This window comes from Pristiophorus japonicus, chromosome 2, assembly GCF_044704955.1.
Source record: "Pristiophorus japonicus isolate sPriJap1 chromosome 2, sPriJap1.hap1, whole genome shotgun sequence".
Classification (NCBI taxonomy): domain Eukaryota; kingdom Metazoa; phylum Chordata; class Chondrichthyes; family Pristiophoridae; genus Pristiophorus; species Pristiophorus japonicus.
In genome coordinates, this window is record NC_091978.1 from 34,044,623 (window position 1) to 34,072,074 (window position 27,452).

The following is a 27,452-nucleotide window of genomic DNA, read 5'->3' on the forward strand; positions in this document are numbered from 1 at the left end:
ACATTACTTGAAATAAACCACAATTTAAACATTCTTATAGTTTACACTTTATTAAAATACTTCTTCCTTTCATTACAGATTAAAGTACATGATGTGCAAGTGCTTTACAGTCAGTCTGCAGATTCCCACTAGCTCATCGGAGACTACATGCCTCTGGTCGTCAAGAAGGGGGAGATTGGGGGTCCTGCTCCCTAAGTCAATGCCCTTTTGGCTGCCCTTCAAGGGGCACGTGAAAGCAGCCTTGAGAAGACAGTATTGTGTCTCCCCTCCATATAGGGAGGCACATTGGCCCATACTATCCTCTAAATGCAGCAATATAACACATGTCTAGGCAGATCTTTCATTTCGGCGGGCAGTGTAAAATGGGAGGTAGCGAATCGGACGGCCGTTATGCACCCCACACAATTTTCCTTTCCCTAGAAGTTAGTAGTAAGTGTTTTTTTTTATTACAGCATTAAAGAAGTAGCTTTGGAGAAAAAAAACTGGCCACTGGCTGGTTGAAAACAGGCCCCAGAAGCTGGATCACATGCAATTCTGCAAATTGATGTGACCTGGTTAATCTCTGAAACATTTATGCATCATACAGGAAGGGCTGCTGCAGAGCGAGATTCTTCTTCTGCAGAGCCAGCAGTTCAACATGACAACAGTGACTCCCCTTCACAAGTAATTCATTGGCTGTAAAGTGCTTTGGGACATCCTGAAGTCGTGAAAGGCGCTATATAAATACAAATCCTTCTTTCTGTTTTTGACCGAGGTAACTTATTCTGGGAAAATAAGAGCCTCTTTTTTTTAAAAAAAGGACTAACTTTAGAAATTGTGGAACCAAGCATTGAACAGTTCTGTTACACATTCTATGCACCATCTGGAACTATTCAGTGAACAACAACTTGTATTTATTAGCACCTTTAACATAGAAAATGCTCCAAGGCACTTGAGAGAGAGAAAAATACAGATGCAGAAATTGTGAGGTGACTGAAAGCTTGGTTGACAAGCTGGGGAAAGCGAGTCAGAGGTGTTTAGGAAGGATTAATGGGGGTTGAGACAGCTGAAGGTACTGCCACCAACGGTGAGGGATGCATTAAAGGCTAGAGTTGGAAGACCAAAGGACACTGGAGTTCTGTTCATCCATGACCCCATCCTCTCTCGCCTACCTGGGCTCTTAGTCCCATGATGCTTCACCTTTGAAATTCTTCTCCTAATCTTTAAATCCCTCCAATGCCTCACCCCGCCGCATCTCTGTAAACTCCTCCAGCTCGACCATCCGCTCAAACTCTGTGTCCCTGTGATTCCAGCCTCAGATACAGCCTTCGGCCCATTGTCGGTGGCAGTGCCTTCTGCTGCCTGTAGCCCACTCTCCGCAATTTGCTCCTTAAACCCTTCCGCCTCTGCCCCGTTTAAGGACCCTCCTTAAAATCCATCCCTTTGATCAAGTTTTTGGTCACCCCTCTTAATCTCTCTTCCTTTGGCAAGGTGTCTGTTTTCCCACACACCTCTGCAAAGCACATTGAGACAATTTTAAAGGCAATGGTGGCTGTTGTCAGGAAGTTGCAAAAATCGAATGGAATCAGGTCATGGAGAGATTTGAAAAGCAGGATGAGAATTTTAAATTGAATTCGCAGCAGGACTGGGAACGAATGTAGGTCAGTGAGGAGAAGAACATGGGACTTAATATGAGGAACAGGTGACTGTATTTTTGTACTAACTGTGTCAGCTGTGGCTCAGTGGGTAGAACACTCGCCTCTGAGTCAGAAGGCTGTGGGTTCAAGTCCCACTCCAGGGACTTGAACACAAAAATCTAGGCTCACACTCCAGTGCAGTACTGAAGGAATACTGCACTGTCGGAGGTGCCGTCTTTCAGATGAGACATTAAACTGAGGCCCTGTCTGCTCTCAGGTGGATTTAAAAAAAAACCATGGCATTACTTCGATGAAGAGCAGGGGAGTTATCCCTGGTGTCCTGGCCAATATTTATCTTTCAATCAACATAACAGAAAAACAGATTATCTGGTCATTATCACATTGCTGTTTGTGGGAGCTTGCTGTGTGCAAATTGGCTGCCGTGTTTTCCACATTATAACAGTGACTACATTCCAAAAGTACTGTAAAGCGTTGAGACGTCCAGTGGTCATGAAAGGCGCTATATAAATGCAAGTCTTTCTTTCTTTAGCTGAAGTTTATGGGGGGTGGGGGATGGGGGAGGATGGGAGGTTAGTAAGATGAGAGGGGATTTCATAGAAACATATAATATTCTGACGGGGCTGGACAGGTTAGATGCAGGAAGAGTGTTCCCGATGTTGGGGAAGTTCAGAACCAGGGGTCACAGTCTAAGGATAAGGGGTAAGCCATTTAGGACCGAGATGAGGAGAAACTTCTTCACTCAGAGAATTGCTAACCTGTGGAACTCCCTACCGCAGAGAGTTGTTGAGGCCAGTTTGTTAGATATATTCAAGAGGGAGTTGGATATGGCCCTTACGGCTAAAGGGATCAAGGGGTATGGAGAGAAAGCAGGAAAGGGGTACTGAGGGAATGATCAGCCATGATCTTATTGAATGGTGGTGCAGGCTCGAAGGGCCGAATGGCCTATTCCTGCACCTATTTTCTATGTTTCTATGAAATGAAGAGAAAGAGAAATAGAGGTATCAAACCCATGGGTAAGGATTTGAGTTGTGGTGGTGGTGGTGATGGGGGCGGGGGGCGTTGAGAAGCGGGGCTGAAGTCGGGATGGAGACGGATAACGCTGCAGGGGTGGAAATGAGCCACCTTGGTAATGGACAGGATGGGTGATATGAAGCTCAACTAAGAGTTGGACAAAACACCAAGGTTTCACATGGTCTGATTCAGCCTGAGCGATTGCACCCGGAATGGGATGGAGCAGTGACAAGGAAACAAAAATAATGGCTTAGGATGTCTTGAAATTCAGAAGGAGGATGGGTCTTTAAACTGGTATAAATAAAAGGAGGAACATTTTAAGGAAAAGATAACTGATTTAAATGATGATTTGGAGAAAGAAAAATTCTAAATTGCCAAACATGTATTTACATCTCTGAAGACACTGTGTTTGCATAGATAGGAGCAAAAAGTAAAATTGGTATAATTATTTTGTTCAGGGTATGATTTTATTGTTAATGGCTGGAATTGATTTTTTACTTTTGTGAACAGCTGATTGTGAACTACAACAGAGACATTTCGTGTTAGTTACTTTGATATTTTTAGCTAAACTCAAATATCCTGGAAAAGCTTCCAACTACAGATTTGCAGTGAAAATGCAGAGTGCAAAATATTTCCCAAGCACAATTCACCAGAACAGAAAGCAAATGATTCTCCTACTCCTGAACCACTAATTGAAACTCCATTGTAAACTTAAAATCACTTAAACTTTAATTTTTAACAAATGATATCTCTCAAGTCACTCCGGTCCCTATTTATGATAGAATTTCCATATGCACCCAGCCACAACAGCCACTACCAGAACTGCCACTGAAACAAATCCATAATTAGAGTGCGGTAAATCCCCATTTGGGTTTACCGCCTGTCTGGCTTCTGACCTTTTCTGTGAAGCCAAAGAAACATGCTCGGTGGATGAAGCATTAACGCAGCCTTCTCCGGAATCGCGTCCGCTAAAATCTCTCACTTTCGCTGCTTCAAATTCATGGTCATTGGCCGCTTCATTTTCATAATCAGGTTCCTGAACAATGCGTCCAATATGCATCTTAACGTCATCAGGGCTAATGTCATATTTACCGTGGCTCCCTTCACTCTCTCGAGAGTGTAATGAACCTCCTCTCTCTGCAACATCTGATTTTCGGCCTGACTCTTTATCCGATTTTGTACAGCTGTCTTCATGTGACTGATTGCAATCAAAATAAATGCTGCGGTCTCCAATCGATTCTGGTTTGCATTCATGCGCAGTCGTTTGGTTTTGGTTCCACGCATTTTCTCGAACAACATCAGTCTGAGCTGGTACTTGTGCACCACGTATCTGAGATGGCAGAAGCTGAGGGATATTGTTCAGTATGTTTGCATTTTGTTCCACATGAAATCTTGGCTCGTTGACAGAATCATTGTTCGCCGAACTGTCTACCAAGGAGCAATCACTATCAGAAGAGCTTAGCATTAGATCACTGCTGGAAATTGTATCAGTGCTGTTATTGACCTGCACATTTTTCAGGAATTCAACTTCAGAGTCAGCCCTATTATTAGCAGGGTGTGTGCTTGTAAATGCGGGGATACTTTGTGCAACTTGTGTGTTACTCATCGGAACAAACATTGCCGTAGATGTGTGCTCAATAGTTAGATTTTGATTTAAAATGTCTTGATCAGGACTTGCACCTTCACCTGTATTTTTCTGAGCATCAAAATTCAACTGTATATTCAATGGATTGTGAACATCAATAAAGCTCCTTGACAGATGATCATTCTGGTAGCCCCGAAGTGCCTGAATCTTTTGTTCCTTGATTGAGTTTTTGTCACTGAAATCATCTGAAACACTAGCTCCGCTACTGCTGCTGTCATCCAAACTCAAAGGGCTGGCCTGTTGGGAAGTGTTTGTTGGATAAAGATTGGGGAGTGGCGAGGAACTGTTCGAACTATTGCTTTTTGAAGTATCCACTGTGCTTTCACTGAACTGTAAATCGCTACTTCTTGTTGAACAGGCACCTTCAGGGGCATCAACGGCAACCTCAGTTACTGACAGCATATTCGCAGCATCACTCCTCAATACTCCTGGTTTATCAATGGCCTGATCATCATCATCATCTGGCTGCAACGGAGGTCTGTGTGGGTGCACTTGTCTGCTTGTTGAAGGGACATCAGCTGTAACTTGGTCAGTTTTTGTTTTTCCCTCAGCTTGATCAGTACTGGGCGAGAATATTTTATTTACTTTGCTTTTTTCACCAGAGTTATTTTGATCCGAATTTATAGTCCGATGCGTTGGAACTCGGGGAGAGTCACGGGGCTTTGGATGACCAGAAGTAACTATCTTTACCTTTAAAAGTAAAAAAAGTCAACTTAGAGCTGGATCCATCAAGACGATCATACATTTCTATAAAGCAATAAAACACAACTTGTGTTTAATAACCTATGTTGAAAATGTCAAAGTACCTCGCCCCCCCAAAAAAAAAATTAAATAATGAACTCCAATCTATAACTGTAAACTTTCTTCACCAAGTACTGTTTACTTACAAATTATTGGGAATTTTCAAACTATTTTGTATTAAGTTTTCACCATAGTATCCCCCACCTCCCCCCAAAATAGATTTTTTTTTTGCATAGCGTAGGATGATCTGGGGGGGGCGGGTGGGGGGAGGTAAAGATAATGGGCTGGATTTACAGCTAACAGCGCTCACCGTTATTTATGTACAAATTGGAGAGCAACTTCCAGCAACCTCATTATATGCAGTTAAAAGCAGAAATCCGGAAGTTGCTGTCCAAGATGCGGAATTCCTCTGTAACCTACCTGAAAATGGCACCTTGCTGTCTGGCTCACCATTCCAATGTTTTGAATGGCATGAAGTTGTTGTCATAGATACGCATCAGAAAAAGTTAGGACTTGTCCATCCCAGTCTAAGTACCTTTTTACAGGCTTGGGAAGTCTTAATTACTGCCAAACAACCTCTCTGGCACTTTTACAAGTGTGGAGTCTCATCCTTCAGCTTCTATTTATTGTTGCCGATTTTGACATTGAATTCATTATTTTAATTTACACTTCCTGGTTCAGACTCTGCACTGCTCATTAATGACTCTTCAATTGGATTGTTTTAAGGAGATACACAGTTGCTTGCCCTGTTCACACAGGTCCCAGAGGGTGCGGTGCTGTGCTGTTTGGCTGACGGAAACTTTCCGTGCAAAATCCCACAGAAAGTCTATGGGCAAATTCAAGTCGAATGAATGGCTGGTGCTGTTCGTTCACCGCTCCGAGCAGAATCCGACCATTTGTTTGGGATTTGAGGATTTGACGTATTTTGCTCATCTTGCACAAGTGTTTGATTTTGTTGCCAATAACAGGCATTGCATTAATATCGGTCAGCCTTTTAAAATATATACAAGATTTCTTCGCAAAAAAAAGACATGGAACAAGAAAAAAATCTGTTTGGCCCATTATAACTATTTACTTTTCAGTAACTTCCACAGAGATGCCAGGTGGGGAGCGGTGGCGGCGATTAGGGAACAAAATGGAGACCTACAGCATGGAGGCAGAGAGCATGGCCAAGGTACTAAATGATTACTTTGCATTGGTTTTTACCAAGGTAGAAGATGCTGCCAAAGTCATGAAAGAGAAGGTAGTTGAGATATTGATTGGCATAAACATTGATAAGGAAGGAGGTACTAGAAAGGCTGGCTGTACTTAAAGTAGATAAGTCACCAGGATTGGATGGGATGCATCCTAGGATGCTGAGGGAAGTAAAGGTGGAAATTGCATAGGTACTGGCCGTAATCTTCAAATCCTCTTTAGATATGGGGCTGGTGCCAAAGGACTGGAGAATTGCAAATGTTACACCCTTGTTCAAAAAAGGGGAAGCTTTTAGAAATGATAATCAGGGACAAAATTAACAGTCACTTGGACAATTATGGATTAATTAAGGAAAGCCAGCATGAATTTATTAAAGGCAAATCATATTTAACTAACTTGATTGAGTTTTTTGATGAGGTAACAGAGAGGGTTGATGTAGTGCCACATAATAGGCTTGCCAGCAAAGTTGAAGTCCATGGAATAAAAGGGCCATTGGCAGAATGATAAGAAATTGGCTAAGTGACAGGAAACAGAGATTAGTGGTGAACGGTTGTTTTTCAGACTGGAGGAATATATACAGTGGTGTTCTCCAGGGGGTCGGTACTAGGACCACTGCTTTTCTTGATATATATTAATGACTTAAGCTTGGGTGTACAGGGCACAATTTTAAAATTTACAGATGATGAACAGTGAGGAGGAAAATGATAAGACATCAAGAAGACATAGACAGGCTGATAGAATGGGCAGAGATGTAGCAGATGAAATTTAATGCAGAAAAGTGCAGTGATACATTTTGGGAGGAAGAACTAGGAGAGGCAATAAAGGATACAATTCGAAACTGGGTGCATGATCAGAGAGACCTGGGGTTATATGTGCACAAATCATTGAAGGTGGCAGGGCAGGTTGAGAAAGCGGTTAAAAAAGCATACAGGATCCTGGGCTTCATGAATAGAGGCCTAAGAGTACAAAAGCAAGAAAATTATGATGAACCTTTATGAAACACTTGTTCAGCCTCAACTGGAGCATTGTATCCAATTCTGGGCACTACACTTTAGGAAGGATGTGAAGGCCTGAGAGAGAGTGCAGAAAAGATTTACAAGAATGGTTCCAAGGATGAGGGACTTCAGCTACGTGGATAGACTGGAGAAGCTGAGGTTGTTCTCCTTAGAGCAGAGAAGGTTGAGAGGAGATTTGATAGAGGTGTTCAAAATCTTGAGGGGTCTGGGCAGAGTAGATAGAGAGAAACTGTTCCCACTGGGAGAAGGGTCGAGAACCAGAGGACATAGATTTAAGGTGATTGGCAGAACCAAAGGCAACACGAGGGAAAACCTTTTTTTAACGCAGCGAATGTTTATGGTCTAGAATTCACTGCCTGAAAGGACGGTGGAGACAGATTCAATTGTGGCTTTCAAAAGGGAATTGGGCAAGTACCTGAAGTAAAATAATTTGCAGGGCTACGGGAAAAGGCCAGGGGAGTGGGACGAGCTGAAGCTAGTCAGAGAGCCGGCAAATGGCACGATGGGCCATATAGCCTCCTTCTATGCTGCAACCATTCTATGATTCATTCTGAAGGTTAGCTTATGAAGAATCTCTATTGAGGGGCCTCACAAAGCTCCTCAGACAGCAATGTCTAAAGTCTGTCAAAATAAAATGCAATCTGATTTTTATTTGTTACAAATTTAGTTACCTCAACCTTAATTCTGCACCATCACATTCCAACTCATATTTTCATCTTCTTGTACTGATTTGTAATGCAGTGACTTAACACTTAAACATCATAGGAGACCATTCAACCCATCATGTCTGTGCTGGCTCTTTGAAAGAGATATCCCATTAGTCCCATCCCTCTGCTCGTTCCACATAGCCCTGCATATCCAATTCCCTTTTGAAAATTACTATTGAATCTATTTCTACCGCCCTTTCAGGCAGCACATGCCACATCATAACAGCTCACTGCGTAATAAAAATTCTCATCTCCTCTCTGGTTCTTTTGCCAATTGTAAATCTGTGTACTTTGGTTATTGACATTTTTGGCAGTGGAAACAGTTTTGCCTTATTCACAATCATGGCCCCTCATGATGGCAATTTCTGTTAACTTTTAATATGGATTTACAATTCACTTGCCTCGAGCTTTTTGGATTCCCTGCCTATCATTTTCACCAGACTTCTGGTTTACACCTTTTTATATAGTTTAACTTTGCTTAAATGGGAAAAAAGCAAAGAAAATCATAATGAACCCTCAAGCAATAATTCATTACTTTTTTTTCAATCTTACAGTAGAATCAGCATATATAAATATTCATCCAGAATTAAACTTAAAAACCAAATGACATATTAATCTGTTTAAGAATTACGTGCAGCCTTCAGTCAACTCCATGGAGATCTGAATGGTGGAGTTTCATATTGTATCAATTAAGGACCAGAGGTACAAATTGCCACATTACCTGTACAGGTAGATTGTAATCTTGGCTTTCTTCTTTATCCACCAAGTTTCCCATTTCCTGAATTGGTTTTTTAAGCTCTGTGGAATTATGCCGACGGCTTGAATCAGCGGCAATCGAAGACGCAGAAGATGTTGCAAAGGAAGTGTTTGAGGTAGCAACTAATAAAGCCGAGGGCTGCAGATTGGCAGTGGGAGCCGAGGTCTGCACTACAGGTGTGACAGGTACAGGTGGGCCACCCGAGGTCTGCACTACAGGTGTGACAGGTACAGGTGGGCCAGCCAAGGTCTGCATTACAGGTGAGACAGGTACAGGTGGGCCACCCGAGGACTGCACTACAGGTGTGACAGGTACAGGTGGGCCAGCCGAGGTCTGCACTACAGGTGTGACAGGTACAGGTGGGCCAGCCAAGGTCTGCACTACAGGTGTGACAGGTACAGGTGTGCCACCTGAGGACTGCGCTACATGTGTGACAGGTACAGGTGGGCCACCCGAGGACTGCACTACAGGTGTGACAGGTACAGGTGGGCCAGCCAAGGTCTGCACTACAGGTGTGACAGGTACAGGTGTGCCACCTGAGGACTGCACTACAGGTGTGACAGGTACAGGTGGGCCAGCCAAGGTCTGCACTACAGGTGTGACAGGTACAGGTGTGCCACCCGAGCACTGCGCTACACATATGCCACCCGAGGACTGTAGACCATTGGCATGGGATGGCAAGTAGTCTGCAGGAGAAAAGACTCTTGGAGTGGATTCCGAATTGTCAGCAGCAGCGACTGTGCCCAAAGAGTTATTTGGTAGTGAAACAGCTAGTGGGGCTCTTGGGGGAGAAGTGTCATAAACCATTGAAGAAGCAGCAGCAGTGCTGTTGGGATGCGAAAATGCAGAAGCACCTGGATTCACTACGGGCCCTGCAAAGAGACAGTAGAGGCGGTTAACTTCGAAAGTTACATTCCTTTTGAAAAATGAGGCGATGTTGATCTTATACTTAAGTCATATGTAGTAGCTTTTAATAATAGCAACATTTTTGATCTACTTAATAAAACAGCTTTACCAAGTAAAGTGCTGAATGGAATGAAAGTGATTTGACATTTTAACCTTCACTGATCTGAAAATGTTTTGAAGTCATCTCATTCTACTTTGACTGATGACATAGTTATCATATATCACTAATGCAACAACTCATGTATAATTCACCTCCATGACTTTCAGGGAAAAAATGGGGATGCTTGAGGGCAAGGGCAGGAAAACGGTGAAAAGAAGATAGGAAAAGAGCATGGAGATGGGGGAGGAAGACAGTAAAGGGAACAAGTGGGGGGAACAAGAGGAAGAAAACAGACAACAGGTACAGCGGAGATACAAGAAAGCACAGTAGGGAGACAGTGTGCGCACACAAGACAGTAGAGCGTGAGAGACAAGAGAGAAGAGAGAGAGCATGTGCACAAGAGAAACACTCAGTGTGCACAAGTAAGACAGAGAGTGCATTAGAGACTGTGAGCAAGATGCAGAGTGCATTCATGAGTGAAAGACAGAGGGAGAACAAGGTAGAGTGACTTAAATTCTAAGCAACTTGCCTCTAGTCAGTAAGAATCTCTGGACTACAGACTGCAAATCAAATAGTGAGGGCATCAAAACTATAGGTTGGTCTATATGGTGTTATATACATTAGCACGTGCAGTTGTCCCTGCTGGCAACAAGGTTTGGTCTACTATTGAATCCATATAATTGACTCGAGGCTGAACATAACCCAGTAGAATGAACGCATCACCATTATTCAGTGTGGCTGAAACATTATTCTTTTCTCCCACATTTGCAAAATCTTGCATTTTTTTTATATTCTGACTACTCAAAAGTTCCTCCTTTGCATGAACTTCTTTTTGGAAATTATATATATAGTGCCAGAGGAATCAAAGCTGCTTTCAGTATGACTTGAAGATGGAAAACTTGCATTTATATAGTGCTTTTCACAACCTCAATATGTCCCAAAGTGCTTTACTGCCAATTAAGTACTTTTGAAATGTATTCACTATTGTTTTATAGGAAACACAGCAGCCAATTTGCGCACCGTAAACTCCCACAAACAGCAATGTGATAATGGCTAGATAAACTGTTTTTTTTTTACTGATATTGATTGAGGGATAAATATTGGTCATGACACTGGGGATAGCTCCCTTGTTCTTCTTTGAGGGCAGACAGGGTCTCGGTTTAACGTCTCAACAGAAAGACTGCACCTCCGACACTGCAGAATTCCCTCATGCACATATCCCTGGATAAAACAATTCAGTCACCCAAAATGCTTTTTGAAAAATTGTCTTTTTTTTCCCCTCAGGAACTGAAAATTCTAATGTCCAAATTCTAATGCTTGGTTGGCAGCACTCAACTCTCGGAGCCAGAAGTACCCCAGTTCTGGCTCTGCTCACCAAGTTCTTCCCAGAGTACTCAATTCTGCTCCGTACCTTCCTAGCCACACCCACAAAGCTCTGGCTCCCTTCACTGAGGCACACCAATCCCCTCAAGCTCCCAGGCTTCAAGCCTTGTTCCCTAGTCAGGGCATAGTGAAGTGCTGCTGCTAAATTGGGAACACAAATGTTAAGTAGGCAGACAATTTCACAACTGTCAAGACCGGCTGATTTACAAAAGGAGTTACAATATGGAAACAGGCCATGTAACTCAAGCAGTCCGTGTCAGGACTTGCATTTTGTGGAGCAACATCTATAAAGTGAAAACAGAGAAATAATGTGAGCTGATCTGCCATTCTTGATGCCTTTGCATGTTCCTAAAACTATCGTGCTACCCTATCCTTGGGTCTGGAAACAGACTCTTCATTTGTAAGTGAAGGCCAACCACCAGTGAAAATACTGATTTTTGCTGGTGGACAGTCAATTTCAAAAAACTATGACAATGAACAGATAATCATAATTAAAATGTAAACTTTTGATGTGAGAATCACCACCACGATACTCACTTCTTGGAGTTAGAGATTCAAGTTTACGCTCCAAATCGTCTGCAAGATGATTGTATGCATTGCTCCATAGTGCATCTATCAACAGCCTTTCCCAGTTTCCTCTTCTTCTAACAGAATCCAGTAAAGTGGGTACAGCGAACTCATTGCCATTATATTTGGCTTCAGCTTTTATTTTCTCCTAAAGAGATGAAAGGGAGAGCTTTTTGTCTGAAATACATGTTTCAGGAAAAGAATTAGGAAAATAATTGTTTATTTTCCATTCCACCTGTGAAAGAGCCACCTCATTTTCAATCCAATTCCATCTATTTTCTCACCTTTTGGTTTAAGTCAGTCTTTCGCAGATCTTTTCATCCTCAGCTATTTGCGTTTCCTTTTAATGGCCCTGAAATTCCATTTTGGTCTTCCCGTGGGCAAACTAAAGAAAAAAAGTAAAAAACTGCGCACTTACCTGTTGCTGCTGCGCCCGCTCGAACTTCCGAGCCCGAGGCCTTCACTCCTACGCATTGGAGCGCGTGCACATCAGGACATACGCAGGGCTGGAGCTGTAGTCACATGGCTCTGGGCAGCCAATCAAGGTACCGTATTTTCTCATTCATAATAATGGGAACTCCGTAAGTTGGAGTTCCCATTATGATTAAGAAACCCCGCCACCGCCACCCACCCCCCCCCCCCCACCCCTGCAAAAACACACAAAAAAAAAAATCAATAAAAAATAGAAAAATACATGACATATTTAAGAATCATTTAAATTAAAGTTCATAAAAAATAATATTTTCCTGACTTTTTTGAAAGATGCCTTAAAATAAACTTACCGTAGTGGGGACGGTTTTTAACAATAAAGTATGTTTTCATATGTTTTTATTTAATTTAATTTAAATGTTTTTATGTATTTTTAAACACTTGCGCCTGTAAAAGTAGGCTATACGCCTGCTTTTTCAGGCGCAAGATGTTAAAGGACATTTGCAGGGCAAGATATTCGTAAATATCGGAAATCTTATCCTACAAATGTCCTCGCTCCCGATATGCGTGAGATCTGTCAAGACCAAAAACTTGACAGATTGGAAAAGCCGATTTTCAGCGCAAGGGCATTGCGCACTGAAACCCGGCTTTTCTGATGCCTTCCCGGGTCCGTAGGAACTTCGTATGGACCCGGGACATCGGAATTTCAGGGCCAATGTCTTTCCGTCACCTTACGGCTGATTTTTAAAAAATAAAAACAGTTTTCTATTAAATAACTTACGAGTGAAACAACTCTAACTCCTCATCAAATTAGGGCGTCATTGAGCAGATCGTTAGCTACAGAACAAGGGGGCACAGTCTCAGGATAAGGGGTAGGCCATTTAAGACTGAGATGAGGAGGAATTTCTTCACACAGGGGGGTTGTGAATCTTTGGAATTCTCTGTCCCAGAGGGCTGTGGATGCTGAGTCTCTTAGTATATTCAAGGCTGAGAGAGATAGATTTTTTGAGTCTAGGGGAATCTAAGGTATGGGGATCTGGCGGGAAAGTGGAATTGAGGTCGATGATCAGCCATGATCTTACTGAATGGCGGAGCAGACTCGAAGGACCGTATGGCTGACTTCTGCTCCTATTTATTATGTTCTTATGAAAGGTTGTGGTGAATGGGAATTTGCAAGTTGTCAGTGACTTGAGGGAGAGTTTTCTTTCCATGGGGTGAACACGGAAGGAAGTGGGATGTCTGCATATCTTATTAATGCTTTCACTTCCTAAGTCAAATCAAATCATTCAGTCTGTAAATATTTTTTGCATCCCAATCATGGCCAGGTTACAGATGATGTTTTAAATCATCTCTCATGATACAGGCATTGTAAGGTTGAACTAATTCTTCAGTTTCCAGCTCCAACAGCATCACCGGCAAAACAGCTGCTATAAACACAGCTAAGTTTTTAATTATAAAAAGTAACTTTTACGATATTAAATAAATAGAAATTGCATGTAGTTTGCATGAAGGATGAGAAATTAACAAAGCTGATAATATCTTAGTTCTTATTATAAATGATGTGTCATTTTCTGTAGCAATAGAAATAGAATTACCTGGTCCATCTGAGAAAGGCAATGAAGATGTGGTAACAATTCCACTACATTTATTATGAAGAAATCTGGCATTCTGCTCCGTATGTACTTGTATAACTCATCACCCGCGTACGGCATAGTGATTTGCTTTTAAACCTTGAAAAAAAGATAAACTTTATTTATATAGCACCTTTAACGTAGTGAAACATCCCAAGACGCTTCACAGGAGTATTATGAGATTAAAAAATGTGACACTGAGCCGCATAAGGAGAAATTAGTGCAGGTGACCAAAAGCTTGGTCAAAGAGGTATGTTTTAAGGAGCATCTTGGGATCCAGAGCCAAGTGGCAAGTTGGATCCAAAATTAGCTCAGAGGCAGAAAGCAAAGGCTAATAGTTGATGGGTGTTTTTGTGACTGGAAGGATGTTTCCAGTGGGGTCCCGCAGGGCTTAGTACTAGGTCCCTTGCTTTTTGTGGTATACATCAATGATCTTGACTTGAATATAGAGGGTATGATTTGCAGATGATACTAAAATCGGCTGTGTGGTTGATAAAGAAGAAGAAAGCTGCGGACTGTAGGAAGATATCAATCAACTGGTCAGGTGGGCAGAACAGTGGCAAATGGAATTTAATCCAGAGAAGTATGAGGTAATGCATTTGGGGAGGGCGAACAAGGGTATACACATTAAATGGTGGGACACCGAGAAGTGTAGAGGAACAAAGGGACCTTGGAGTGCATGTCCATAGATCCCTGAAGGTAGCAGGCCAGGTAGATAAGGTGGTTAAGAATTCATATGGATTGCTTGCCTTTATTAGCCAAGGTATAGAATATAAGAGCAGGGGGGTTATTCTTGAACTGTATAAAATACTGGTTAGGCCACAGCTGCAGTATTGTGTTCAGTTCTGGTCACCACAGTACAGGAAGGACGTGATTGCACTGGAGAGGGTACAGAGGAGATTTATGAGGATGTTGCCGGGAGTGGAGAATCTTAGCTATGAGGACAGATTGGATAGGCTGGGTTTGCTTTCCTTGGAACAGAGGAGGTTGAGGGGAGACCTCATTGAAGTGTATAACATTATGAGGGGCCTAGCTATAGTGGATAGAAAGGGCCTATTCCCCTTAGCAGTGGGGTCAATAACCAGGGGGCATACATTTAAAGTAATTGGTAGAAGGTTTAGAGGGGATTTGAGGGGGAATTTCTTCAGGCAGAGGGTTGTGGGGGTCTGGAACTCACTGTCTGAAAGAGTGGTAGAAGCAGAAACCCTCACCATATTTAAAAAGTACTTGGATGGGCACCTGAAGGGCCATAACCTGCAGGGTTACTGACCTAGAGCTGGAAAGTGGGATTAGGCTGGATAACCTCTTGTTGGCCGGCATGGACACGATGGGCCGAAATGGCCTCCTTCCGTGCTGTAAACATCTATGATTCTATGAAAGAGAGGTAGAGAGGCGGAGAGGTTTGGGCAGGGAGTTCCAGAGCTTGGGGTCTGGGCAACAGAAGGCACGGCCACCAATGGATGAGCGATTATAATCAGGGATGTTCAAGACAGCAGAATTAGAGGAGCGCAGACATCTCAGGGAGTTGAGAGGCTGGAGGAGATTACCTAGATAGGGAGGGGAGAGGCCATGGAGGGATTTAAAAATAAGGATGAGAATTTTGAAATCGAGGCGTTGCTTAACCGGAAGCCAACATAGATCTGCGAGCACAGGAGTGATGGATGAGCGGGACTTGGTGCGAGTTAGGACACGGGCTGCCGAGTTTTGAATGATCTCTAGTTTATGTAGGGTAGAATGTGGGAGGCCAGTGTTAACCCTTCATTCTTTCCTGCATGCAGAGTCAAAACATACTTAAATATTTATTACAGAACACCACTGGTAACGTCAGAAAGAAAAGCCTCAACATTAAATAAAAAGCACCACATCCTATGACGATTGGAGGACTGTTAATGTTGTACCATCATTTAAAAAAGGGAAAAAGGGATAGACCAAGTAATTGCAGGCCTAACCTCGGTGGTGGGCAAATTATTGGAAAAAATTCTGAGGGACAGGATAAATCTTCATTTAGTAAGTCACGGATTAATCAAGGGCAGTCAGCATGGGTTTGTTAAGGGAAGGTCATGGCTGACGAACTTGACTGAATATTTTGAGGAGGTAACAAGGAGGGTTGATGAGGATAGCAAATTTGATGTAGTCTACATGGATTTTAGCAAGACTTTTGACAAGGCCCCAAAGGCAGACTGGTCAGAAAAGTAAAAACCCATGGGACCCACGGAAAGTGGCAACTTGGATCCAAAATTGTCTCAGTGGCAGGAAGTAACGGGTAATGGTCAACAGGAGTTTTTGTGACTGGAATGCTGTTTCCAGTGGGGTTCCACAGGGTTCGGTACGAGGTCCCTTGCTTTTTGTGGTATATATCAATAATTTAGACTTCAATGTCGGGGCCATGATTAAGAAGTTTGCAGATGCTACAAAAATTGGCCGTGTGGCTGATAGTGAGGAAGAAAGCTGTAAACTGCAGGAAGTCATCAATGGATTGGTCAGGTGGGCAGAAAAGTGCCAAATGGAATTCAGTCCAGAGAAGTGAGGTAATGCAATGGGGAAGTGCTCACAAGGCAAAGGAATACACAATAAATGGTAAGCTACTGAGAAGTGTAGAGAAACAGAGGGATGTTGGAGTGCATGTCCACAGATCCCTGAAGGTAGCAGGACAAGTAAATAAGGTGGTTAAGAAGGCAAAAGGAATACTTGTCTTTATTAGCCGAGGCATGGAATACAAGAGCAAGGACGTTATGCTTGAACTGTATAAAACACTAGTTAGGGTACTGTGTGCAGTTCTGGTCACTACATTACAGGAAATATGTGATTGTACGAGAAAGGGTACAGAGGAGATTGAAGAGGATGTTACCTGCCCTGGAGAATTTTAGCTATGAGGGGTTGTTTTCTTTGGAACAGAGGAGGCTGAGGGGAGATTTAATTGAGGTGTATAAAATTAGGAGGGGCCTAGATAGAGTGAATAGGAAGGACCTATTTCCCATAATCAATAACCAGGGAGCATAGATTTAAAGTAATTGGTAGAAGGATTAGAGGGGAGTTGAGGTGAACTTTTTTCACCCAGAGTGTGATGGGGATCTGGAACTGACTGCCCCCTATTGTGTCTATGCCAGTCGAAAAGAGCTATCCATTCTAATCCCACTTTCCAGCATTTGATTCATAGCCTTGCAGAAAACAGCACTTCCAAGTGCATATCCAAGGAAAAAAAAACAAAAATCAGCTTTCTCTGCTGAAAGTGCACGTGAGATCCCATCAGCAATTATAAGATAATTCCACACCACAGAATGAAAGGCCATTTTAGCTGAAAGTGGCTGTACATGGGCAAATAGCTCCTGTACAGAGAGGAGAACAAAATGAAATGATTAAAATAGAAAATAAAATAAGTAAAAAATAAAATTTAGCAAATCTACTCTCTTCTTTCTGCCATTCCAAACATCACGCCAATCTATATCCCTTCAATTTTGACAGTAGATGACCTCTAAACAAACTTGCTTGCACAATTAAAACTTTGAACTCATTACTAGCAAACATCCTATGGTGCTGCTCACAGTCAATCAGAATATGCATGTATTTTAAGACTAAAAATGTATTCCTTGTAAAACAGATTGTAAGTGAAAGAACTTGCATTTATATTTTGCCTTTCACAACCTCAGAGGACCAGGCTGGAGAAGGCCGATGCAGTGCTGTCAGTCTGGAACAGATGATGATGATTTGGAAGACATTTCTTATTACCATCATAGAAACATAGAAAATAGGTGCAGGAGTAGGCCATTCGGCCCTTCTAGCCTGCACCGCCATTCAATGAGTTCATGGCTGAACATTCAACTTCAGTACCCCATTCCTGCTTTCTCGCCATACCCCTTGATCCCCCTAGTAGTAAGGACCTCATCTAACTCCTTTTTGAATATATTTAGTGAATTGGCCTCAACAACTTTCTGTGGTAGAGAATTCCACAGGTTCACCACTCTCTGGGTGAAGAAGTTCCTCCGCATCTCGGTCCTAAATGGCTTACCCCTTATCCTTAGACTGTGACCTCTGGTTCTGGACTTCCCCAACATTGGGAACATTCTTCCTGCATCTAACCTGTCTAACCCCGTCAGAATTTTAAATGTTTCTATGAGGTCCCCTCTCATTCTTCTGAACTCCAGTGAATACAAGCCCAGTTGATCCAGTCTTTCTTGATAGGTCAGTCCCGCCATCCCGGGAATCAGTCTGGTGAACCTTCGCTGCACTCCCTCAATAGCAAGAATGTCCTTCCTCAGGTTAGGAGACCAAAACTGTACACAATACTCCAGGTGTGGCCTCACCAATGCCCTGTACAACTGTAGCAACACCTCCCTGCCCCTGTACTCAAATCCCCTTGCTATGAAGGCCAACATGCCATTTGCTTTCTTAACCGCCTGCTGCACCTGCATGCCAACCTTCAATGACTGATGTACCATGACACCCAGGTCTCGTTGCACCTCCCCTTTTCCTAATCTGTCACCATTCATATAATAGTCTGTCTCTCTGTTTTTACCACCAAAGTGGATAACCTCACATTTATCCACATTATACTTCATCTGCCATGCATTTGCCCACTCACCTAATCTATCCAAGTCGCTCTGCAGCCTCACAGCATCCTCCTCGCAGCTCACACTGCCACCCAACTTAGTGTCATCCGCAAATTTGGAGATACTACATTTAATCCCCTCATCTAAATCATTAATGTACAGTGTAAACAGCTGGGGCCCCAGCACAGAACCTTGCGGTACCCCACTAGTCACTGCCTGCCATTCTGAAAAGTACCCATTTACTCCTACTCTTTGCTTCCTGTCTGACAACCAGTTCTCAATCCATGTCAGCACACTACCCCCAATCCCATGTGCTCTAACTTTGCACATCAATCTCTTGTGTGGGACCTTGTCGAACGCCTTCTGAAAGTCCAAATATACCACATCAACTGGTTCTCCCTTATCCACTCTACTGGAAACATCCTCAAAAAATTCCAGAAGATTTGTCAAGCATGATTTCCCTTTCACAAATCCATGCTGACTTGAACCTATCATGTCACCCTCTTTCCAAATGCACTGCTATGACATCCTTAATAATTGATTCCATCATTTTACCCACTACCGATGTCAGGCTGACCGGTCTATAATTCCCTGTTTTCTCTCTCCCTCCTTTTTTAAAAAGTGGGGTTACATTGGCTACCCTCCACTCCATAGGAACTGATCCAGAGTCAATGGAATGTTGGAAAATGACTGTCAACGCATCCACTATTTCCAAGGCCACCTCCTTAAGTCCTCTGGGATGCAGTCCATCAGGCCCTGGGGATTTATCGGCCTTCAATCCCATCAATTTCCCCAACACAATTTCCCGGCTAATAAGGATTTCCCTCAGTTCCTCCTCCTTACTAGACCCCCCCACCCCTTTTATAACCGGAAGGTTGTTCGTGTCCTCCTTCGTGAATACCGAACCAAAGTACTTGTTCAATTGGTCCGCCATTTCTTTGTTCCCCGTTATGACTTCCCCTGATTCTGACTGCAGAGGACCTACGTTTGTCTTTACTAACCTTTTTCTCTTTACATATCTATAGAAACTTTTGCAATCCGTCTTAATGTTCCCTGCAAGCTTCTTCTCATACTCCATTTTCCCTGCCCTAATCAAACCCTTTGTCCTCCTCTGCTGAGTTCTAAATTTCTCCCAGTCCCCAGGTTCGCTGCTATTTCTGGCCAATTTGTATGCCACTTCCTTGGCTTTAATACTATCCCTGATTTCCCTTGATAGCCACGGTTGAGCCACCTTCCCTTTTTTATTTTTATGCCAGACAGGAATGTACAATTGTTGTAGTTCATCCATGCGGTCTCTAAATGTCTGCCATTGCCCATCCACAGTCAACCCCTTAAGTATCATTCGCCAATCCATCCCAGCCAATTCACGCCTCATACCTTCAAAGTTAGCCTTCTTTAAGTTCTGGACCATGGTCTCTGAATTAACTGTTTCATTCTCCATCCCAATGCAGAATTCCACCATATTATGGTCACTCTTCCCCAAGGGGCCTTGCACAACGAGATTGCTAATTAATCCTCTCTCATTACATAACACCCAGTCTAAGATGGCCTCCCCACTAGTTGGTTCCTCGACATATTGGTCTAAAAAACCATCCCTTATGCACTCCAGAAAATCCTCCTCCACCGTATTGCTTCCAGTTTGGTTAGCCCAATCTATGTGCATATTAAAGTCACCCATTATAACTGCTGCACCTTTATTGCACGCACCCCTAATTTCCTGTTTGATGCCCTCCCCAACATCACTACTACTGTTTGGAGGTCTGTACACAACTCCCACTAACGTTTTTTGCCCTTTGGTGTTCTGCAGCTCTACCCATATAGATTCCACATCATCCAAGCTAATGTCCTTCCTAACTATTGCCTTAATCTCCTCCTTAACCAGCAATGCTACCCCACCTCCTTTTTCTTTTATTCTATCCTTCCTGAATGTTGAATACCCATGGATGTTGAGTTCCCAGCCCTGATCATCCTGGAGCCACGTCTCCGTAATCCCAATCACATCATATTTGTTAACATCTATTTGCACAGTTAATTCATCCACCTTATTGCGGATACTCCTTGCATTGAGACACAAAGCCTTTAGGCTTGTTTTTTTAACACCCTCTGTCCTTTTAGAATTTTGCTGTACAATGGCCCTTTTTGTTCTTTGCCTTGGGTTTCTCTGCCCTCCACTTTTCCTCATCTCCTTTCTGTCTTTTGTTTTTGCCTCCTTTTTGTTTCCCTCTATCTCCCTGCATTGGTTCCCATCTCCCTGCCATATTAGTTTAACTCCTCCCCAACAGCACTAGCAAACACTCCCCCGAGGACATTGGTTCCGATTCTGCCCAGGTGCAGACCGTCCGGATTGTACTGGTCCCACCTCCCCCAGAACCGGTTCCAATGTCCCAGGAATTTGAATCCCTCCCTGCTGCACCATTGCTCAAGCCACGTATTCATCTGAGCTATCCTGCAATTCCTACTCTGACTAGCACGTGGCACTGGTAGCAATCCCGAGATTACTACTTTTGAGGTCCTACTTTTTAATTTAGCTCCTAGCTCCTTAAATTCATTTCGTAGGAACTCATCCCTTTTTTTACCTATGTCATTGGTACCATCAGTCTTACAAGTCGTCCTCATCTCTCTATACAATTGCCTGGTCACATTACATATAGCTGTTGTTGTAGCAGCAACACTACAAACCCAAACTCCAGGGCCCATATTTAAAAGTGCAATGAACTTCAGGTATTACAACAACAACTTTTAGTTATATAGCACCTTTAACGTAGCAAAGGGTAGTGTCACAAGGCGCTTCACAGTAGTGATACAAGATAAAACAGATAAATTCATATTAAGCAGTTTCGTTATTGAATAAAAGCACGAGACATACTTTGGTGATGTATATCCTTCCTTACATAAGGATACTTGCCTTAGAGGCAGTGCAACGAAGGTTCACTAGATTGATTCAGAGAATGAGAGGGTTGGCCCATGAGGAGAGAGTGAGCCTATACTCTCTCGAGTTTAAAGATTGAGAGGTGATCTCATTGAAACATACAAGATTCTGAAGGGGATTGTCAGGGTAAATGTTGAGAGGTTGTTTCCCTGGCTGGAGAGTCGAGAATTGGGGGGCATAGTCTCAGAATAAGGAGTCGGCCATTTAAAACTGAGATGAGGAGGAATTTCTTCGCTCAGAGTGTTGAGAATTTTTAAATTCTCTAACCCAAAGGGCTGTGGATGCTGAGTCTCTGAGTATATTCAAGGCTGAGATAGATAGATTTTTGGACTCATGGGGAATCAAGGGATTATGGGGATGGGGCAGAAAAGCGGAGTTAAGATCAAAGATCAACCATGATCTTATTGAATGGCAGAGCAGGCATGAGGGGCTGTATGGCCTACTCCTGCTCTTATAATCTTATGTTCTTATGATGATGGTCTGAGAAAAGCCACATTGGGAATAAATCTGATTCCCATGTATCTGAAAAACAGCAGTCCACTGCTGTGCAAAGTTCTGCAGTGCTAACAGTTTTCAGCCTCCATTTGCATAGTTACTTACAAGTCAGACTTGCAGAGCTATGAGTTAAATGATCTTATATGATGCAATTGGGGTTACAGAGACATGGCTCCAGGGTGATCAAGGCTGGGAACTCAACATCCACAGGTATTCAATATTCAGGAAGGATAGGCAGAAAGAAAAAGGAGGTGGGTTGGCGTTGCTGGTTAAAGAGGAGATTAATGCAATAGTAAGGAAGGACATTAGCTTGAATGATGTGGAACAACTATTGCAACAACACATCATCAGTAGGGTAAAACTAACCTGTCACACGACAGTCTAATTCCAGCTCACGTTCCCTATTAGTGGGTGAGCAATCCAACGCTTGGTGAATTCTGTTTCACGATGATGGGTAGAGCTGCGGAACATCAAAGGGCAGAAAACGGTAGCGGGAGTTGTGTTCAGACCACCAAACAGTAGTAGTGAGGTTGGGGAAGGCATCAAACAGGAAATTCGGGATGAGTACAATAAAGGTACAGCAGTTATCATGGGTGACTTTAATTTACATATAGACTGGGCTAACCAAACTGGTAGCAATGCGGTGGAGGAGGATTTCCTGGAGTGTATAAGGGATGATTTTCTAGACCAATATATCGAGGAACCAACTAGAGAGCTGGCCATCCTAGACTTGGTCTTGTGTAATGAGAGAGGATTAATTAGCAATCTTGTTGTGCGAGGGGGAAGAGTGACCATAATATGGTAGAATTCTTCATTAAGATGGAGAGTGACACAGTTAATTCAGAGACTAAGGTCCTGAACTTAAAGAAAGGTAACTTCGATGGTATGAGACGTGAACTGGCTAGGTTAGACTGGCGAATGACACTTAAAGGGTTGACGGTGGATAGGCAATGGCAGATATTTAAAGATCACATGGATCAACTTCAACAATTGTACATCCCTGTCTGGCATAAAAATAAAACAACGAAAGTGGCTCAAAGTGGTTAACAAGGGAAATTAGGGATAGTGTTAAATCCAAGGAAGAGGCATATAAATTGGCCAGAAAAAGCAGCAAACCTGAGGACTGGGAGAAATTTAAAATTCAGCAGAGAAGGACAAAGGGTTTAATTAGGAGGGGGAAAATAGAGTATGAGAGTAAGCTTGCAGGGAAAATAAAAACTGACTGCAAGAGCTTCTATAGATATGTGAAGAGAAAAAGATTAGTGAAGACAAATGTAGGTTCCTTGCAGTCAGAATCAGGTCAATTTATAATGGGGAACAAAGAAATGGCAGACCAATTGAATAAATACTTTGGTTCTGTCTTCACTAAGGAAGACACAAATAACCTTCCGGAAATACTAGGGGACCAAGGGTCCAGCGAGAAGGAGGAAATCCTTATTTGTCAGAAAATTGTGTTAGGGAAATTGATGTGATTGAAGGCCAATAAATCCCCAGGGCATGATAGTCTGCATCCCAGAGTATTAAGGAAGTGGCCCTAGAAATAGTGGATGCATTGGTGGTCATTTTCCAATGTTTTATAGACTCTGGATCAGTTCCTATGGATTGGAGGGTAGCTATGTAACACCACTTTTTAAAAAGGGACGGAGAGAAAACAGGGAATTATAGACCAGTTAGCCTGACATCGTTGGTGGCGAAAATGTTGGAATAAATTATGAAAGATGTAATAGCAGTGCATTTGGAAAGCAGTGACAGGATCAGTCCAAGTCAGCATGGATTTATGAAAGGGAAATCATGCTTGACAAATCTTCTAGAACTTTTTGAAGATGTAACTAGTAAAGTGGACAAGGGAGAACCAGTGGATGTGGTGTATTTGGACTTTCAAAAGGCTTTTGACAAGGTCCCACACAAGAGATTAGTGTACAAAATCAAAGCATATGGTATTGGGGGTAATGTCTTGACGTGGATAGAGAATTGGTTGGCAGACAGGAAGCAAAGAGTAGTAATAAACGGGTCCTTTTCAGAATGGCAGGCAGTGACTAGTGGAGTACCGCAGGACTCAGTGCTGGGACCTCAGCTATTTGCAATATACATTAAGGATTTAGACGAAGGAATTGAATATATCTCAAAGTTTGCAGATGACACTAAGCTGGGTGTCAGTGTGAGCTGTGAGGAAGATGCCAAGAGGCTGCAGGGTGACTTGGACAGGTTAGGTGAGTGGGCAAATGCATGGTAGATGCAGTATAATGTGGATAAATGTGAGGTTATCCACTTTGGTGGCAAAAACAGGAAGGCAGATTATCTGAATGGTGACAGATTAGGAAAAGGGGAGGTGCAACGAGACCTGGGTGTCATGGTACATCAGTCATTGAAGGTTGGCATGCAGGTACTGCAGGCGGTCAAGAAGGCAAATGGCATGTTGGCCTTCATAGCAAGAGGATTTGAGTATAGGAGCAGGGAGGTCTTACTGCAGTTGTACAGTGCCTTGGTGAGGCCACACCTTGAGTATTGTGTACAGTTTTGGTCTCCTAATCTGAGGAAGGATATTCTTGCTATTGAAGGAGTGCAGCGAAGGTTCACCAGACTGATTCCCGGGATGACAGGACTGACATATGAAGAGAGATTGAATCGACTAGGATTATATTCACTAGAATTTAGAAAAATGAGAGCGGATCTCGTAGAAACATATAAAATTTTGACAGGATTGGACAGGTTAGATGCAGGAAGAATGTTCCTGATGTTGGGGAAGTCCAGAACCGGGGGTCACAGTCTAAGGATAAGGGGTAAGCCATTTAGGACCAAGATGAAGAGAAACTTCTTCACTCAGAGAATTGTGAACCTGTGAAATTCTCTACCACAGAAAGTTGTTGAGGCCAGTTCATTAGATATATTCAAAAGGGAGTTAGATGTGGCCTTTACGGCTAAAGGGATCAAGGGGTATGGAGAGAAAGTAGGAATGGGGGACTGAAGTTGCATGATCAGCCATGATCATATTGAATGGTGGTGCAGGCTCGAAGGGCCGAATGACCTACTCCTGCAACTATTTTCTATGTTTATGCCACACATTAGTTTGTGACTCTCAAACAATAACATACAGCTCCTTTTAATTTATCTTGTGTATTATATTGAAATGGCACTCCTCTGCAAATTTAATGGAGGCATTGCCTATTTAAAATAACCAGCCAATCCAATGTGGTCCAGCAGCCTTCTGAAAAGGCTGAAAAGCTAGCACATGGGCATGGTCACAGTCAAGTTCAAAAGCACATGGTTGTCCCGTACGATATTGTGCATTATACACATTATAAAAATTGCACAAAATCTGACTTACCATAAACAGTGAAATAGGATGCCTGTTGGTCCGGGCAAGAAAGACTTCCATTTATAAAACCACCAGACGTCTCAAAGTACTTTACAGCCAAAGAAGTACTTTTGGAGTGTAGTCACTCATGGGCAGTCCCTCAGAATTGAGGAAGACTTGCTTCCACTCCCTAAGTTGTTCTTTGATGGCTGAATAGTCCATTACGAGAGTCACAGACCCTGTTACAGATGGGACAGACATTCGTCGAGGGAAGGGATCGGTGGGGTCAGTTGTAATGTAGGAAACGCGGCAGCCAATTTGCGCACAACAAGCTCCCACAAACAGCAATGTGATAATGACCAGATAATCTGTTTTTATGCTATGTTGATTGAGGGACAAATATTGGCCAGGACACCAGGGATAACGCCCCTGCTCTTCTTCGTAGTAGTGCCATGGGATCTTTTACATCCAACTGAGAGAGCAGACAGGGCCTCGGTTTAACGTCTCATCCAAAAAGCGGGTGAAACTGCTGTACTCACAACAAATGAGACACAAAATGGCAGTGGTGCAGATCGAGACCTGGTGGAAATGTTTACTAGGTGGTGCCAGGCCTCTGCTCAGCAGCAAGATTAGCAATTCTGTAGAATGGTTGGTAAGGAATTAAACTTGGGTTCCACTGTGGCACCCATGTGTTGCTGCTCCACCATGGTATACCATTCAGATTATCTCTTGGATATTGAATCTTGCTACAAAGATTTAAAGGGTTTAAGGTTTTTTTCTCTCTGAAACCCTCCTTTTTCGCATATTCTCCAATGTTGGCGGATAGAGCTTTTACAGCACCCCATTTTTCACAATCGAGCTGAAAAACATCCTCACCCTCTTTAACATAGGATTAAAAACCAAAATCATCACTAACAACATGTCCCTATAAAAATAACGTGTGCAAAAAAAATTCTAAAGCAGGAAGTCGCGTTTCAAGCAGACGATCTAAGAACTGGTTTCATTTTCAGTCCAGAACACGGCGTATATCCCCTTCTAGATGGGTATATCTTTTTATATTAAAAGTAGCCGAATAAAGACAGTGTTTTAATATTAGTTATTGATATTTTGTTGCAAAACACACAGCTCAACTCCCTCCCCTCCCCTCCATTCGTCGCTTCAGCGGAACAACGTCACCTCAAATGGAGCAAGAAAAAGCTGAACTCTGGAATATGTCGCATTCTTTTTTGAAATAGTTTCACCAACTTGATGTTGTAAAATGTTGCCGAAACAAATTAGTTTTGCATGGGGCGTTCCTTTTTAAACTGGTTGATTCCGCCATGTTAAATAAACAAGTTGCGCTAAAAACGATAAACTAAACGCAAAACAGACCTGACTTTAAAAGTTGCAATGAATCTTCGCTGTGTTGTTTTTCAGTTTCACCTGTGCAATTTCGTTGCAGCCTCCTGCAAAATCTCAGACCCGCTTCGGTGGGCGAAAAAAGACAATCGGGTTCGCCTGATTGCAGCTCTCACAGTCAGTCACACAAACACACCCCATTGGCTTTCACCCGGCTCTCCCATTCGTCGCATGCTACATCATTCATACCCAGCTTATTACGAGTTTTTTTCAGATACTGTAAGTGAATGCTGAGAGCAATCCGACAGTACAATAAGAGGAGGGGAATCCGGAGAGTCGAATCCATATGCGGAACAGGAATAGACATAAGAACATAAGAATTAGGAACTGGAGTAGGCCATCTAGCCCCTCAAGCCTGCTCCGCCATTCAACAAGATCATGGCTGATCTGGCCGTGGACTCAGCTCCACTTACCTGCCCGCTCCCCGTAACCCTTAATTCCCTTATTGGTTAAAAATCTATCTATCTGTGACTTGAATACAATCAATGAGCTAGCCTCAACTGCTTCCTTGGGCAGAGAATTCCACAGATTCACAACCCTCTGGGAGAAGAAATTCCTTCTCAACTCGGTTTTAAATTGGCTCCCCCGTATTTTGAGGCTGTGCCCCCTAGTTCTAGTCTCCCCGACCAGTGGAAACAACCTCTCTGCCTCTACCTTGTCAATCCCTTTCATTATTTTAAATGTTTCTATAAGATCACCCCTCATCCTTTTAAACTCCAACGAGTAAAGACCCAGTCTACTCAATCTATCATCATAAGGTAACCCCCTCATCTCCGGAATTAGCTTCGTGAATCGTCTCTGTACCCCCTCCAAAATTAGTATATCCTTCCTTAAGTAAGGTGACCAAAACTGCACGCAGTACTCCAGGTGCGGCCTCACCAATACCCTATACCGTTGCAGAAGGACCTCCATGCTATTGTACTCCATCCCTCTCACAATGAAGGCCAACATTCCATTCGCCTTCCTGATTACCTGCTGCACCTGCAAACTAACCTTTTGGGATTCATGCACCAAGGGCTGGAGTGCATCATCACGCCCGGCAACCAAATTTTAATTTGATTTTA

General features: G+C 42.9%; 1 protein-coding gene across 3 annotated transcripts; it reads right to left on the reverse strand.

The window, feature by feature from the left end:
* On the reverse strand, positions 1-26,476 carry LOC139236489 (uncharacterized). 3 transcript variants are annotated; one of them, XM_070866830.1, is made up of 5 exons: positions 26,362-26,476; positions 13,689-13,823; positions 11,635-11,812; positions 8,673-9,580; positions 1-4,983 (listed from the first exon to the last, which is right to left on the reverse strand). In XM_070866830.1, exons 2-5 carry the CDS (start codon positions 13,803-13,805, stop codon positions 3,418-3,420), a joined length of 2,769 nt encoding a protein of 922 aa, XP_070722931.1. In that variant the 5' UTR covers positions 13,806-13,823; positions 26,362-26,476; the 3' UTR covers positions 1-3,417. The 3 variants fall into 3 exon arrangements, with proteins under 3 accessions (XP_070722931.1, XP_070722932.1, XP_070722930.1); XM_070866831.1 differs by lacking the exon at positions 26,362-26,476 and adding an exon at positions 25,021-25,051; XM_070866829.1 differs by lacking the exon at positions 26,362-26,476 and adding an exon at positions 22,062-22,623.
* Between the last annotated feature and the right edge of the window lie 976 nt (positions 26,477-27,452).

Coding starts and splice junctions, on each gene's coding strand:
- LOC139236489 (XM_070866830.1), bottom strand. CDS start 13,805: ATGCCGTACGCGGGTGATGAGTTATACAAGTACATACGGAGCAGAATG. Junction 9,581..11,634: donor TGAATCTCTAACTCCAAGAA/GTGAGTATCGTG, acceptor GTCTCTTTGCAG/GGCCCGTAGTGAATCCAGGT. Junction 4,984..8,672: donor ATTACAATCTACCTGTACAG/GTAATGTGGCAA, acceptor TTACTTTTAAAG/GTAAAGATAGTTACTTCTGG.